At 35.0% G+C, this 17,933-nt stretch overlaps 1 protein-coding gene across 7 annotated transcripts in view; it reads right to left on the bottom strand.

The window, feature by feature from the left end:
- The window catches only part of CDH8 (cadherin 8), a 488,877-nt gene that overhangs the window by 82,629 nt on the left and 388,315 nt on the right, over nucleotides 1-17,933 (bottom strand). For all 7 annotated transcript variants that reach the window (XM_044663239.1, XM_044663244.1, XM_044663243.1 and 4 more), the window contains one exon: nucleotides 6,006-6,123. In XM_044663239.1, the coding sequence (XP_044519174.1) occupies nucleotides 6,006-6,123 (118 nt within the window). The remainder of the gene's footprint in view (nucleotides 1-6,005; nucleotides 6,124-17,933) is intronic.

Below are 17,933 nucleotides of genomic sequence, written 5' to 3'. Positions count from 1 at the left end.
TTGAAGATGACAAATCCTTCATCCCTCAGAAGCCTATCTTCCTGGGTTGTTCTAGGAGCCTCTCCCCTCCCAATCATCTTCTTGTGGTCACTTGGCCGATGATGGTCCTAACTGCACATAAGTTGGCCGATCCATGGACAACAGGTTCAGTTTTTGTTTATAACTCAGGAGGACATGCCAATGCCTATGCTCTACTGGCATAATTTCAAGAACCCAGGATTGTCCCCATGACATAAAGAAGATATGAGGGGGTGTCTCATCGATGTGTTTTTCTGATTAAGAGATATCATCAAGGGGGAAATCATGATAGACTGGGGATCACCCAAACTTGATAACTCTTGGACCATGGTCATATTGACAGATTAGTGTTTGGGAAATGATCCTTTGCTTTGGTGATAGCTTCAAAGGGAAATGCCATTTGGGAGATGGGGTTCTCATTATTGGAGAAACATTTACATCTGTATCCAGAGTCTCCTGTAAATATCTATATAAATAGTATATGCATTGGAGTATAGATGTAAGATCAAAGGATTTGTGCGCATATAAGTATGTTGTGTATATTATGTTTTATGAGGACTTTTAGCCTGAGGCTGAGGGAAGGGGGGGGGAACAACTTATCCATTGGTGTGTTTCAGATGAAGGAAATTTAAAGGCCAATCAGAATATGGAGTGCTCTTGTAGGAGCACTCAGTCAGCTCCAAGTCAGAGCATAGTCTGCAGCAAAGGTTAAGAGGCCTGAAAGAGGACAAATAGCTTACCAGGTGGCCCCCTCCTTGCTGTCTGGATCATCAGGATGGCCTTTCAGGTCCAATGAAGCCTTGATGGATCACATCTGGCTTAAGGCGAAGAGAGAGGGGCTCTGTCTGGCTGGACGCCTGCATCCTGAATACAGGAGAGGAGTAGTAAGGATTCAGCTGGACAGAAGAGAGAGCAAGGTCACAGGGAACATCGACGACTGGATTAGAATTGGGGACTCCAGGCCCCAATTTTTGGCAGCAACTTTCAGTTTGAGAAGAGAAAGATCTGAGACAGACTAATTGTGGTCCAAAAATAGTATGCAAGACCACCTCTTTTAGCCTTCCAGGACTCTAAACATTGTTCCTAAGAAGAGCGTGTGGAAGGAAATTAAAAATACTCATTCAAATTCAAAGTGAGACTAATAGACTACACTTGACATATCTAGCCTGCTCAGTACAAGAACATTTTTTTTGTTTTTGTTTTATTTATTTTGTTTTGTTGTCAGGAGATTTTTTCTTTGTTTTCTGATAGTAATGAAACAGAAACCAGAGATATGATGTTCTAAATAAGATCCCCCAAACCTACTGTTAGGTGTCTGAATTTATAATAACTTTTACACATCTGGCAGATTTTATCACACTATAACCTGGTGCAGAACATAAAGTTTTTCCATGAAAAATGGGGTTACTTTTAAAGTTCATAAAGAACATTATAGAATTAGTAAACTCCAAGTGAGAAAGAAAACAGGGTAGAATGAAAGCAATAAGAGGATATTGTATATATAGGATGAGAAGACAATGAATGAATGGTTCATGAAAGGAGACAAATGGAACACTTGATGGTTCATTTCCTCAAAGGGCTCTACTCAGATGAATAGAGAAAGAGACTCAGGAAAGAGACAGAGTATCAAACTTCCAGAGCTGAGTAATGAGTCAAAAAGTAGATTATTAGGTTTAGCATGAATGATTCCAAAGATCCATATTTTCAGAAGAGAGGATATACCTCCAGGTATGCAAGTGGTACCTTTTCTATGACTTATATGATGCTATTAATGAGTTTCTGAGACCAAAAATTAATCATTGAAATTATTTCATATACAAATGTCTAGTAAGAAGCCTCTCTGCATTTAACTAAACTAATCTTTAAGTGACACAGTCTGTACTCAGATCCTTCCCAATTTGGTAAGATTTGATGGAGCTTGAGATCTCCTGCCATAATTTTCAAGAAATCAGGGTTGCTTCCATGCCATGATGAGACCCTATAGGAAGACTGGATCAGAGGAAATGAACTGTATTCTTAAAATGTACAAAGCACTACTGATATGAAGAAAATGGAAGAGAAAGTGAATACAAAATTCCAACTAGAACCTACCTTCTGCAAATTGATCATTATAGTTATGCCCTAGTAGTTGGTCTGTTGGGTCAAAGAGAGGATATCAAGATTAAAAGGGGAAAACAGAAAAAAAAAAGAAAGTCAGCATCATCTGATGCTCTAGTTTTCCTGTGATCTTTGCAAAAAGAAGCAAATATTTTATGCCACCATGTTGTTCCTCACCTCCTAGAGTCAAAACTTTAGTCCAGTCTCTCACAAGTAGTCCTCATGTGTCAGGAAGTTGAATATATTTTTCTATGTTTTACATAAATCGTTCAAGTATCTTAGTAGAGATCATGAAAACTTTCATTAAAGTCCACTGCTTCCGGGCAATTGCAATCAAATCTGTTACCTACAGAACACAGGCTAGAGTCGAAAAAGTTTCCAAAAAGCAATACAACTCAGACTTTCTGCAAGAGAACACTTTCAGTGTCTGTAAAAGGTTCATTTATCTTCCCTGTCTCATTATATTTAATTGTTGGGTGTCTTCCATTTTCACGGTTGCACTGGATGCCTAAATGCCAAGATGTGGTGAGCAAAACTCTCTTTTTTTTAAGGTTAACCCAACTGGAAGGAGGGACCAACATTTCTGGCTATGTTCCCAGACAAACTGTGAAAACTCGAAATACTCAGATTGTTTGCTGTTAACTGAAGTTTTTAATGACTCACTAGCATTTTGATCTTTACTTCTAACTTTATGTGGATGAGAAGGAATGGGTTGTACTGCTGTTTCTGGAAGACAAATGATCTTTTACTTATACAAAAATAATGTTACTTCTGGCACCATAAAACTGAGTACAGGAAAGATTATATGGAACTTATTCTCTGGCCTTTACCTATTTTTTTTATTAGGTATCAACTACCTTTAAAATCCAAAAGGAAATCTCTGTATGGGAGAGAAGCAGGAATTATAGCAAACTGGAAGTGGAAACGAATTTAGGAATCATCAATTCCATCCTCTCATTTTCAAGTTGAGGAAACTGAAACTCTTTGAGGTATTAAGTGACAATTAGTGGCAAAGGCAGGCTTTAAACCCAGATCTTTAATTCCCAATTCCAGTTTCTTTGTCACGATGACTAATTCTGTGAGATAGTGTTCCACTCTACTAAAATTGATTCTTCAGGTTCCCAGTAGAATATAAGCTCTTTGAGTTTGAGAGTGTTACATTTTTGCCTTTCTATACCACATACCTAGTACAGTGATTGATATGTAGGTGCCTAATAAAGACTTGTTGAACTCAATTCTTTGTCAGCAATATTTTTGAATGTGGAACCACCAATCTGTGATTTTATTTTATTTTATTTTTTAAATAAAAGTCATGCCAAAGAGAAATGGAGCATACAATTTCTGAAGAACTCTGCCAAGATCATGATAGTATATGATTAACTCCCTGATTTATTCTGAAAATCATTGGAGTTATTCTTTTTTTCTTTATAAGTGGACTGCTTTTTAATGAAAATAGTTTTAAAGATATATCTTACTATTCTCTTTAACACATTTATATCTTCATAATGCTGGACAACTTTTTTTTTCAGTTATTGCTCACAACACCCCTGTGAGGTTAGGTCAGAATTATTGCTGTCAAGGAAAGAAAAATAAATTTTCAGTGAAAAGAAAAATAATAAAGTACAGAGATTGTAAGCAACCTGTCAAAGGTTACACTGGAAGTCATTGGGAGATCAAGTCCAGCTCTCTACTCTCTGCTGAACCAAATGGTTAGAGATGATTTATGGCATACTGACATGTAACGAGAACTTGTGATATTTCTTCATCTGTTAATATAAATTCATTAGGAGCCAAAAACCCATCTGTCAGGGAAATAAGTAAGTTGCAATGACTGGAATTCAAATACACACTTCCTAAAGTTTCCTATCTCAACTTATATAAACTCTTAGAGAGGAAGGATTATGCTTATTTTTTCCTTGCTTAGTATAATGCCTGGTACACAGTAAGCCTTTAGTAAAGGTTCCTTCCTTCTCCTCTCTCTCACTTTCCCCTTCTTTCCTTCCTACTCTGTTCCTCTCTTCATTCCTCCCTTCTTTTTTCCATTCATTCCTTCCTTCCCTTATTCCTTCCTTCTTTCTTTCCTTCCTTCCTTTCAAGAAGACCACCTTTAGGACTTAGTACAGTAGAATAAATGGGGCAAAATTCATTTACACATGACTTCAAATTCCATTCATACTAGATTTATATTGAAAAGAATCATTAGTCAGACCTGATAAATAGAACAATCAACATACAAATGATTCAACTTTGGAACCCCCAAACTGATAGTATGTACTGGCCATTTGGGTAGTCCAAAAAGTCTCAGACCTCTTCATGTTATTGTGTCAACTCTTTGCTATTAATTACAGTGTAGGAAAATTTGATGTGTTGAATTTATTGGGTTTATACATTCTGTAATTTATCTTATATAAAGAAATGGGGGAGGGTTTTTCTCATTCTCTATACTGGTAAAGTCACAAGTCATAACATAACTATTTATATGTCTCCTTTCTTTTGCTAGGATACATCAAAATTAATAAGATTACCTTCAGAGAATTAAGTAGAATTGTGTTCAAAGGAAAAGTCATGATATATTTGGTAAAATTCATGGAATTTTCATTTATGTTATAATAAAATATTCATTGATACTATCTCTTTGAAATAGGACTAGATACACAAAATAATCAAAACTAGTTTCTATTATGCAACTTCTTGTATGTGCTTTTTGCATATAAATTTCATGTGGAACTTTCAAAAACCTTTATTAACACTATTTCAATTCATCCAAAGACCATTGATCTGAATACTTTACTTCCACTAATGCAGATCACAAATAGTTGAGGGCTTTAGAAGTTGGTCTGCATAAATTGGGATGGCCAAAATAATCAATCAACCATTGCATTGGAGCCAAGGTTTTGGTGATTATCCTCATTATACTTAGCTAGGCTGAAGCTTATATGATACAGAGTTTATCACTGGGCCACCATTTTTACTCTCTTTCGTGACATAGCCTTCACCAGGGTCACCCCAATGCCACTTTGAGATATTAGAGAACTTTAGTGGAGGAAGAGCTAAGGAAACATCCAATGAATAAAAATAGACAGATTTAGACCACACATTTATCTTACTAATCATTTCCCAAAGGTTACATCATGGATCTAAGTAGGAATCTAAACCAAAATAAATATATTTTCAAAGCCTTATTCAATATGCAGTGACTTAGGAGAGGAAAATATATGGATGCTTTGGTCATTTCTGTTTTTAATCTTTATACTCTCTGACCTTCCCACATAATAGATGAGCACTAAGTAAAACATTTTGTCTGAACTTGGTACAAAAAATGAAATGGACTGAATTGACTTTTTGAAATCTGTTAAAACTCCACAATAGGACTGGCAGTATTAACTATGATATACCACAGACACACTATCCTTCAGGAACTGGCCAGCCCATTGACATACTGTGTTCAGGTATCAAAAAGGAATCTTGAAGGCTTAAACACAATCTAGGCAAAATTAAAAGTGGCTTCCCCTGAAGGTTTGATAAACATCAAATTAGAAGTAAACAACTGTGAGCCATAAGCCAGACCTTCCTACAGAAGCATATCCATATTCCCAAATTCCTCTACTTTCAGAGGAATTTGATCCCTCCCTCTACCCTTTCAAGTAAAATGGGGAAGGTTTCCCTGGAAGGAAATTAAATTTTTACTTTAGAGGTTTTTCTTATCTATTCTTCAGATAAGATAAAAGGTAAAGTGATGTAATTACCTTGCCATTACACTGATAAGCCCAGTTCTTACTGCACAAGGAGAGTGGGAAAATGGGAATTAAGTTGCAACTGAACAACATAGTCAAAAACAGCACAGACAGAAAATGAGTCTTGGCTCCATCTCCTAATGCTTTTATATTTACCTTCATTTTTTTTGATGGTGAAATTTGGGTTGTTGGCCATTTCAGGAAGAAGGCTATATAGGAAAAAATGTCCAGTTTTGGGATCATCTTTGTCTATGGCGCTGACTGTTTGGATCACCTGTAATATAAAAAAGTGCCATCAGCTTTTCAGATGATATCAATCCCCTAAAATGCCCTAAATCATTGTTGCTAGACCTAGAGGACTTGTCATCATTTTTTTAAAAAAAGAAATAAAAGACAGCCTTGATAAGCTGCTGAGAATGAAGATCTCAACCTTCTACATTTTGAAACTGCTTTGATTTGGAATGTCTAGTATTATAACATTCATGAACTGTGATCAGCTCCTCATAGGTTTCTTCCAATTTGAGCATTTGTTGGCCCCCAATAACGATGTAATCTCATGCTCCTTTGGGGATGGCAGAAGACCATTCAGTGTGGGTTTTGGGAGGGTAAGGAATTGAAATTTGGAAACCTTGCCACTCTCACCGAGCTGTGCTCAGCAGGCTTCCATCCCCTTGCCAAAGAATGGGGCTGTTTCCAGGCACAAGCATCACTGCAGAAAGCCTTTCCAAGTACTGAAATGGAGTCCCCACCCCCCAATAATGAATACTGTTTTTAAAGCCAGTGGATAACAAATTCAAACAATGCTTTGGAGTGTATCCTGAGATGAATAAATTATAGGGATTAGAGGAATTACCACTGTGAAGAGAGCTGTTTGGATAGATACAGATACTTGAAAATGGAACAGGTTGAATGTGCTTGTTTCATCTGAAAGCTGTGGGAAGATGGGCTGAAGATACTTCTGGTGATATCGGAGCATGATGTCAGTTATTCATTTTTAGTATAGTCATGATATTAATCACTCCTTCTATAATGTAGGATTTGGGATATTGAAAGACATTATTAACACTGAGTTTATTATATAGATGCCTGAGAGTGACAGTGTTATTGTTTATATTTACTTAAGCATACAGATATGTGGTTTAATGGAAATAATAGTAGATCTGAAGGTAAGAAATTTAGGTTCAGATGCTGACTTTACAAGGACCAAGTCTGAAGTTAAGAAGATTCATCTTCCCGAGTTTAAATCTGACTTCAGAGGTTTCCTTAGCTAGGTGACCCTGGGCAAGCCACTTAGCCCTGTTTGCTTCAATTACTCATCTATAAAATGAGCTAGAGAAGGAAATGACATACAACTCCAGGATCCTGGCCAAGAAAACCCTAAATAAGATAATGAAGAATTGGACATGATTGAAATGTGTGAACAAAAAAAAAATGTCACTTAAATTCCTGGTTCCTCAGTTTCCTCAAATAAAAAATATTGTTAATAATATCTTTAGCCCTATGTACCTAAAGGTTATCAATAACTTAGTTCATTTCTTTAATTATATATAGATTTATTTTGCTATTTACTTATTTGTGGTCAAGTCCTGTAATTTCATTAGGGAGGAATTTCTGGTATGAAAAACACATGCATCAACATAGATTGTTAACTCTTTTGTAATATAGCTATAATCTGTCTCCCACTAAGCTTGGTATAAGGAGGGACAGACTACGGTTGCATATACATGCAGATTGTATTGTAGAGAGAATCTTGCCTGAATCTGAGTAAGGGGAAATGTAGATAAGAAAATTTTGGAGGAGAGACATTCTTCATTCCTGATTACAGAAAGGACATGAATTGTTGCATATTCTCTTTGGGACCTGTTACAAGGAAGAGAGGAAAAGAGAAAGAAAGAAAGAAAGAAAGAAAGAAAGAAAGAAAGAAAGAAAGAGAAAGGAAGGAAGGAAGAGAGAGAGAAACAAAGGAAGAAACAAACAAACAAAGGAACAGACTGACAAAGAAACAAATAAGTAAAGAAACATAGAAACAATGAAACAAACAAAGGAACAAAGAAAGGAAGGATGAAACTAAGGAAGAATCATAGAAAGAAAGAATGAAATTTCATAAGTGCCAAATATATAGAAGTGATCTATCTCAATTTAATCAAGCGAAAGAATTAAATCTCATCCATGAAAAAGTTCCCTGAAATCTCTAGTTAGATGAACTAAAAAATCAGAAACACATTGAGTAACTAGCTTAATTCCATTTAAAAAAATCTTTCTCTCAACAATCAGTCCAGAATAGAGTTTGGAACCACACAAGTCCTGTCTAAGCAAATGAAGAATATCTCTCTTCTCCAAAACTCTTGCATTAACTCTGTCCTTCACAAATCACTCAGGATAGCACAGTATTCAGTATACCAAAATAGAGCCACATTTCACAGAGTGGGCATTTGTGTTGTCAGAACTACCTCCCCATCACCCAGTTTCTTTGAGAGTCAGATTACATATATTCTCAAGGTATAAGCTAAACTCAAGGGTTGTCCTCTACATATTATCATTCCCAGGACTTATTGATCATTATATCTCCTTCTACAATCTTCTAAAAATCCTGTATTTATTCTCTCTGTATTTATTATATACATGTATTGTTTCTACAACCTGGGAACACATCCCACAACATGGAAAATCCACATAAAACTTTTTTAGTTTTTGCATTCTTTTTGCAAACTTTAAACTTTCACTTATTTTAACTTAAAAAAAATAAAGTTTGTTATGTTAAATATTATAAGACAGAGCCTGTTGATATACAATTCTATACATATATTTTATACATTTCTGAGTTTCTAAACTTTTTCAGTGGCATCTACTTATCTTCTCATGTTATCTATGGCTTCCACTAAACTTCCCAAAGATTCCCATTTAATTCCTTATGTCCACTCATGATATATTGAAACTATGATGGAGAAAGTTGTTATGCGGAAGGAAAACTTGTATTTTATATAGTATTATATTTGTTGCCACTTAATAAACTTTTTGATTTGTCTGCAACTGCTTTTAAAGCCTAATTATACATCATTCCTCTTTGTTCATGCCCAAAGCTCAAACCAATTATTTTACTGGGTCTCACATACTGTGTTCCTTCTCCCATGCCCATGTTTTTTGGACTCACTATGCCTTCCTTGGTCTCCAGTCACTCCTCATCTCCACCTTTTAGAATTCCTCATTTCCTTTAAAACTAAGATCATGTTACATTCTACAGAAATAATTTCTTGATTCCAATTTTTGATACCTTGTCCTTTTCCTTACCCAAACTGCTTTGTTTTTATTTTGCTTGTGTTTAAAATAAGGCTGAAAACAGGAAAATCTGAGATCAAATCCAGCCTTACAACTAGGAAGTGTCTAAGGTCTGATTTGAGCCCAGGACCTCTTATATAACACTTTAAGTTCATAGGGTGCTTTAGGTTTTTCACAAGTGCTTTAAGCCATTTGATCTCCAAAAGAATGTGGTGATTTAGGTAATTGTATTATCCCATTATACAGCTTAGGAAACAGAGACAAAAAGTGATAATGTGATTTACCTAGGTTCAAAAACCTAGTAAATGGCCATGTTTGAATTTGAACTTGACTTTTCTGGACTCGGAACTGATTCAGTACCTTAAACTGTTTTCTCTATATTACAACACACACACACACACACACACACACACACACACACACACACACACACACACAAACACACACATACACACACGTACACACACAAACATCACCACCACCTCTTATCTCTTGGCTTGGTTCTTTATCCACTGAGCCACCTAACTACCTCCTATTTTCTTACTACCTCATTGCATCTTTTTTTTCCAAAAAATAAAGCTTTGAGAATTTTTTTATTCATTCATAGGCAGATTGTAATTTGCTTTGAGAAACCATCTACTCTGATAAAATCAGAGATCCAATGTTATTTGATCTTTCACTGTATATCTGATTTTGCCAAGGGAGGTAATCCATTGAGACAAGTAGCCATTTCTTTATGACTTAGCAGGTCTTCAAGGTCTACATTGGTTGAAATAGCCATATTGCCACAGCATTTTAGCAATGATTGCTCGGATTTTTGTGAGTAGGACACTTGGATCAGAAACCTGTAGTTCATGTAGCACAGCACTTAAAGCCTAATGTGTGAAAATGGATGTTCTCTGCTTTATCTACCTTTCACCTTCATAACGCTATGAGGAAACAGAGGAGGATGTGTGTTTGCAAGCAAATAGGTGGATATATAAACAATATGGATTGTGTGCATATAACTACCTTACATGGGTCAAGTAATAATATTGCAATAGTTTCCTTTTGTGATGGTCATCAATGAATGCTTCTACTGACACAAAACTGACCCAGACTTCTAAATTGGACCGGGTGAAGTCAAATTTAGCCATTCCCTCTCCTCCTCAACTTATAGTTACCTCCCTATAAGCTAAGTGATGGATTTTGTGTAATTCACAGAGATGTGGTTCATTTGTCTTTTTACTTGTGTTTTATTTGTGGTTTTAAAGAATTTTTGTTACTCCAAGGAAATAAGCAAAAATGATGGAGCACTTGGTAATGACTATTAGAGATGTTGCAATGACTATCTTTTTGAGGGATATCAAATGATTAAGAATTGATCAAGCTGAGAATTAAATAGGGTCAATCAAATAAAATGCAAAGCAAAGTGTGACCAAAACTATTAACATTAAAAAAATAGCTGTCAACAGTCAAATAATTATTTCTGCTAATCTATAGAAATATAGAATAACTTTTAGAAAGATCTGGAAGCTAGAGATGATGTTAATGGTTTTTCCACAGAACATTTTAGGTTTCTTGAGGTTGGAAGAACAGTAGGAAGAGTAGTTTAATACATAAACACATATGTATTCAGAAGACAAAAACACCCCCAAAAGCTTCTAAATTGTATTATTAATAAAGTGGTTGTTATGAAGGAAACACTATCAAAGATGTAGTGAAATAATGAGAAAGAAGATATTTTTAATGGCGGAAATCACTTTTATTCAAGGTTATAACAAACCTGTTGTCAGATACTCAGATTGGCCTTTAATATCAGAATGATATTTCCCAGGTAGTAAAAAATCCACCCTCTGAGAAAAATTATTTGGGGAAAAATTTGTTTTCTTCTGAACTGAATTGAAGGCAAATTGATTGGGAAGGCAAAGAAATAGGAGTCTGTGTGTATACACATATATGAACTTACTATGTGTGTGTATACATTTATAAACACCCCCACATTGACACACATTTAGAAAAATTATCCTGGAATTATAGAAATTCCCAAATACCCACGTAATATTGCAATACAACCTTGTATTTTTCCGGAGATTTGTAAAAGGTTATCATTTATATAAGAGATAGAGATAACATGCTTTCAGAGCCTTGGAACTCGAGTGATTTGAAGACTACAATGGCTAAATATAGAAAACTGGAATGTTCATCAACATATACTTCATGTATAATGTAAAATAAATGTTTTCATGATTAAGAATTAAAAATATGTGACATAATCTTTGGAGCTCAATGCCAAATTGTATAAAACATGATATCCAACCCTAAAATTAAAAAGTTATCTGTTTTATTGTTGAAATAAATATATTTAAGGATTTTATTTTATCTCCCAATTAGTTTGCAGAGCAGAATATAAACAGCTCTGTACGCACACGTATCTGGACACACACATATCCATAATGATGTGGAAACTAAATTGAAAATAAAATAAGATCATTTTGAAATAAATATACCTATATACATATAGATATGCCCACATACGTATACACATGTGTATATGCATACGTGTATTAATATACATATGTGCATATATTTATATATAGTCTCAAAATCTTTGTGCAGCTTTATACATTAGAAACTTAAAACTTAAGGCAGAAGCTTCAAGATAGCAGATTCAAAACCTTCAAGTAAACTAAGAATAAATATTCAGGACAATTATAATTAATATTTTCATTTAAAATTTAGTAACTTAAAACTGCATTAAGATTTTTGGAGAACAAGGTATTATTTTTCTGATTTTTTTTGTTATATAATAGATATATATAAAAAGGTGGCAATCATAGGGTTGATAAGTTGACCATACAGCCTAAATGTGAGAAAATTTCTCCTCGGTGACTAAAATTTTTTATCAACCTTTTTAGTTCATCTATGGGAAGAAAGGTCTAATCAATACAGTTTCTCCAGGTAGTCTTTTTTTTTAATTGTCCCTATTTCATTCTTCATTCTGTGATTCTGTGATTGTTAACTAGCATTGTGTGTACAGTGACTGATGTCATCCATTCAATTAAATGAAATGTAGATAAGTACCTTACTCTGGTGGGTAGCCTAAGTATATACAAGAAGAATTTTTTATATATATTTTATATTGTGTAGAGCAAATGAGTCAGGGTACAGGGGAAATATATATATATATATATATATATGCTGGAATTGTGGGAAGGCAGCAAAAGATGTGATGATAAGCATAACATATAGACTCTTATTTATAACAGCTTGGCATACTAGTGTCTCAAACATGGAAGTGGTGATGCATATGTTGGAGATGCAGTGATTGTAAAATTGCTTCCATTGGCCTTCATGAAGGTAATTGGCCATTGGTACATAATTCAGAATATCTAAATAGTGGCTACCTTTTATGTCGATGAAAAGAGCTACTGATGAGTTACGTTTGTCATGTGTATTTAACTTTCCAACCACACACACACACACACACACACACACACACACACACAATGACTTCCCTGGTTCCATTTCTAAGATAGCTATTGCCAGGCAGTAGATTAGGATGTTAGGAAAGGAGAAATGTTCTTGGCATTCTGAATTGGAATATGGGTTTATTTTTCTCAAAAATATTGATGGAAATTATGTTAGCTCTGTGGAGTATTAATTCATATAATTCTTCAATATAACATAGGACAAATTAACATTTATCATCTGTTCTGTGGGGGCAGCTACTATATTTAATCATATCATTCTGGGGCAATGAGGTGGTTCAGGATATAGTGTGGTAGACCTGGTATCAGGAAGACTCATCTTCCTGAGTTCAAATCCACTTCAGATATTATTAATTCTTTTATACAGGACAAGTTACTTCATCCCGTTTCCCTCAGATGTGCATTTTAAAAATAAGCTCAAAAAGGAATTGGAAAACCATTCCCATATCTTTGTCAAGAAAACCCCAAATGTGATGGAAGAGTCAAACATGACTGAAATGATTGAGCAACAACAATAATATCTTTGTTTCTTTGGGAAAGCCAAATTTGAATTTCATGCATCTAACTTCAAAAAACTCATGAGCTGGATCCAATTAGTAAGCTGGGATCAGCAAAGAAAATCTGTGACCCTAGATCCTCACAATGGGGAGGCCACTATTGGGGGTGAGAGAAGAGAGGTGGGATAAGTCGAAAGGAGATCACCTGCTGTGTGGTCAAGTTGAGGTAGAAAGGAGGAAACTTGTTTTCTATTAGCTTCTTCTTTTAATTAATTATTCTTGCTAATAAGATGATACTGCCCTTAAAGCAGAAAGCTAGCAAATAGCCAAATAATGTACTTTCCTCAAATTATTATTTAAAATAGCATGTTCTCAAATTTTCAATGCTCTGGAGCAATTCTTGGTTGTCTTATTCTGGGTAAATCTCATAGGGTTATATTCTGGTTACCAGCTTTAAATTATTATCTCCATCTTTGTTAATGTATTCTATATGATCTATGTATGCCGTTTTCTACAATTGTTAATAACTAAGTGAACAGGAAAATTTGAGAGTCTATTCCTTCTTGCTAAGTATAGACAGAAAAAAATGAACATTTTATAAGAATTTGAAGACTACTCAATCTAGTATCCATTTTCTAGTTTGTTTGGTTTTTTTCAGGGACGATTAAGAGAAGATAACCACAATGGATATCAATAGAAACAGCACATGGCCATTTGAACCCATCCCCCACTGTATCTTTAGAGAATAAATTTTCATTTCCATTCACTTTGTTTATCCATCTCTAGCAGCCCTATCAGATTAAAAGATGCATGAGGACTGGGGCTGACTTATTTCAACATTAAATTCCCAGTTATTTGAATATCATAGATATTTAGTAAATGTTTGAATAATATCAAATGAAGATTTCTGTGGAAATCAAAGTGAACCCTTTCACAAATAAAAAAGTGAGAAGGAAAAATAGCCTTAGCTCTATTATTTCTGTAAAAATTAATGTACAAATGATGATGGTGCTCCAAAACTGGCATGGCCCTAGAATTAGTGATTTATTTTCCTATAAGAAGGTATCAAGAAAGTACATGATGTACTACATTCAAATCCCACTAAAACAAATATTTAGTTGGTGAAGAAAATGGCAGGAAGTCTAAAAGGCTCAAATCTCTTTGAGGGCAAAGATTCATTTTTCATTTTCATATCCCAGGTCATTAGCCCAGTTCCCTGACCATAGTAAGTAGTCAATGTATAATATTTAAGTGAATTAAAGAATCAAGAAAAGATATCTAAGTCTTAGCTAAAAACCCACTTGTTTAGTGCTCAATACTGCAGAATTTCAGGACTGTTAAGGAGTATGGAGTCTTCTGTAATGCAATTTGACTCAAATGTGTTTAAAAGAGTAAGTGTTGTGGAACTTTTTCTTGTCATATCAGTTGAAATTCTTTCCCAATTTCACCTTTCCATTGTATTAGCACATTTCTGATTTTAAATGATCAGATCCCCTGCTTAAATTCAGAAACAAGTACCTTAGAAATGTGACCTGCAAATAATTCAGAAACATCAAGCAGAAAAGGTGCTGGCTATGTACTTTGTATACTCAGCATGACTCCAAGTCTTTTCAAGGCAGATAATCTAAAGCCCGTAAGCGCAATAACCCTATGTGTCCCATTCATCCTTTCTCTCCCCACCGTCCAACACTCACACACACTGGTGATTTAATTCTGACCTCACTTGATACCCTCATTTTCCCTTTTTCTCTTGCAAGTCCTTAAATAAAATTGACCTAAGGGACCGGACCCCTGACATAGGGGACCAGAAATGCATTCAAAGAGGGTTTTTTGTTGGGGTTCAGAACCCTGTGGAAGACTGTGATGTAAAAGAAGCCACAATTTCCCACTACTAATAATAGTTGCCAACTCCCACCTTCTTGAACTAATTTTTATAATTATATTGGCTGTCCTCGTTAGGTGTGGTGACATGAGCCGGTCCCTGGTGACTTTATACTGATGAAACATAGAATGATTATTTGACCTACACCTAAGGATTCTAGAGCCTAGAGTAAGTCGTTTGGAAGGTCCTTCAAATGTTTCATATAAGATACTTGTAGTGAGGAACTGAGGAGACAAAGAATCATTTGAAGGGATATTCTGATACATTGCATCCTGAAGGAGAAGATCCTGGGAACATTGTATGTTCTTGCTGTGGCTACCCTGAAAAACAGAAAGCTATAGCTAAGACAAGGCAGTTACAGCTACTATGGAGATGATGAGATATTTGCTAACTTATGCAACAAGATGTAATAGAAAAAATATCAAGAGATTCTGGGGTCAGAGTTCTAATCCTTCCTCTGATTTTACTGCCTGTGGATTCTTGTTAAAAACATTTACCTTCTTACTATAAAATAAGAGACTTGGTCTATATTGTGTTTAGGGTCCCTTCTAACTCCATTATCTTATGGATTAAAATAGTTAATTTTGTTTTTAAGGCACTAAACTCTAGTTTTTGCTACATAATAAAAGAGGATAAGTGCTAACAATGTCTGCTGGATTTTGTAACCCTATGCAAAAGTTCTGATCATTCTAATCAAATTGTGACTAATGGTGGCTCGGTAGATAGAGGCTAGGACTGAATCTGAAAGATCTGAGTTCAAATATTATCTCAGATGTTTACCTAACTATGTGACTGTGGGCAAGTCGCTTAACCCTGTCTGGATCAGTTTCATCATGTGGAAAATGAGCTGGAGAAGGAAATGGCATACCACTCCATGGTCTTTGCCAAGAAAATCTCCAAAAGAGTTATACATAATCAGATGTGACTGAAAATGGCAGAACAGTAATAATAACAAATGTCTGAGTTAATGGAATAGAAGAGGGATGAGTATGAAAAAGAGTTTGTAGGTAACATAACTCTGTGAATGTGAATATATTTTAGGAAAAATAACTAGAAATTTGAGTTGAGTATTGAAGAAGCAGATAGGATTTGGGGATACTTAAATGAGGAATATGGTGCCTACAGTTCCACATAGAAGAGTAATTAGCAGAGCTGGTGGTACTTTGTGCCTGAGTTTGTAAAATTTTGGGTTCTCCTTCTTGAAGTGATTTATTGGTTTTTGGAGCCTGGCATTGCAAGACCCTTGTAGATGTAGTTATCTGACTGGTATAACTATGAGAGGCCCGTGGTCTCCTTGTAGAAGAAAATCAAGGCTTAGACAGAAAAAGTCAACAGAATTAAGTTTGAATATGAGTGCAATTATTGAAAATCAGTTGTGCTTGTGAGTGTGTGTGTTGGGTAGGTTTCAGTTCCAAACTCTTTTTTTTTTCTCTTCTTCTTGTATGGATCCTGCACCTTATACTGTTTATTTTATCAAAGAACATTAATTATAGGACTAAAGTATCATAAATTGGGTGCTAAAAGGGACTTTAGGGTTCAATGAGTCTACTCTCTTCATTTTATAGATAAGGAAACTAAATTTGTGGGAAGACAGCTGATTTGTCCAGAGTGACACAGCTAATAAGTGTCTGAGGCAATATTTGAACACATCTTCCTCATTCCAAGTCTAGTTCTCTATCCACTGTGCCATCTTGCTTCCACAGTTATTTTTCCCTTCCATTACTACATTGACATCTGACCTATCAGATGTCTCTACTCATAGCTGTTATTCAGATCCACTTTTAGCTGCTATTCCAAGTTCATATGCAAATAATCATATAAGTTGACTAGTAACGACAATTTTGCCCAGTATTCATCACTGAAGTATTTCCTTTGAAAATGATGGAGAGGTCATAGAGCTGTTTGTGTGTGTGTGTGTGTGTGTGTGTGTGTGTGTGTGTGTGTGTGTGTTAGAGAGAGAGAAAGAGAGAGAGAGAGAGAAAGAAACAGACAGACAGATAGATAGACAGACAGAAAGAAACAACTCACTGAGGTCCATCCAGGGTTTTTTGTGAAATTGTGCAAAATATGAGTCAAAAGAAGCCCAATGACGTCTTTAGATCCATGGCAATTTGCTCACTCTAGCACAGTGGAGAAAATAATCTGGTCTATAGTGTTAGGTAAATAGGACAGAAAAAAAGTTACCAAACCCTAGAAATGATGTTATTTCCTTAATGACACTGACTACATTGTAAATTTTTCTGCAAAAACACAAACACACTTTCTCTGACCTTGAATTTCATAAATTCTGTATTCTAGTATTATAGGTTTAGAATAAAGCAAAGGAAATAAATCTGGCAATGTTATCCATCAATAGTTTTTAAAATATTCTGTCAAATCATCGGTTCCTACACTTGTCAATCTCAATTTTATCAGGTCCCAAAATAGAATACTTGAAAAATGGAACCCTGATAAATAGTTCAGTCAATGTATTTAGGGACTGCATAAAATAATTTACTAGTGATTCCAATAAGTTCCTTTCTCTTAAAGTGATTCTTACAAGGTAGGATAGAAAGATAAGGGGCAATGAAAAAATATAGTAGAATAAAGAAGAGTCTTCTTGCCTCAATTCAATAGGATAATTCTTTCCTTTCCTTTCCTTTCCTTTCCTTTCCTTTCTTTTCTTTTCTTTTCTTTTCTTTTCTTTTCTTTTCTTTTCTTTTCTTTTCTTTTTTCTTTTCTTTTCTTTTCTTTTCCTTTCCTTTCCTTTCCTATCTTTCTTTCCTTTCTTTTCCTTCTTTTCTTTCCTTTTCTTCCTTTCCTTTCCTTTCCTTTTTTAATTATTTTCTTTTCTTTTCTTTACTTTCCTTTTCTTTCCTTCCTTTTAATAAATGTGTGATTCTGGATGAGTTACTTAATCTCTTTGGTTCAGTTTCATCATCTGATGGGAGAAGTAATAATAACTATTTCCCAGGATTTT

The sequence above is a fragment of the Gracilinanus agilis genome, chromosome 2, assembly GCF_016433145.1.
Source record: "Gracilinanus agilis isolate LMUSP501 chromosome 2, AgileGrace, whole genome shotgun sequence".
Taxonomy (NCBI): Eukaryota; Metazoa; Chordata; class Mammalia; order Didelphimorphia; family Didelphidae; genus Gracilinanus; species Gracilinanus agilis.
This window is presented reverse-complemented; position numbering and strand designations above follow the sequence as displayed.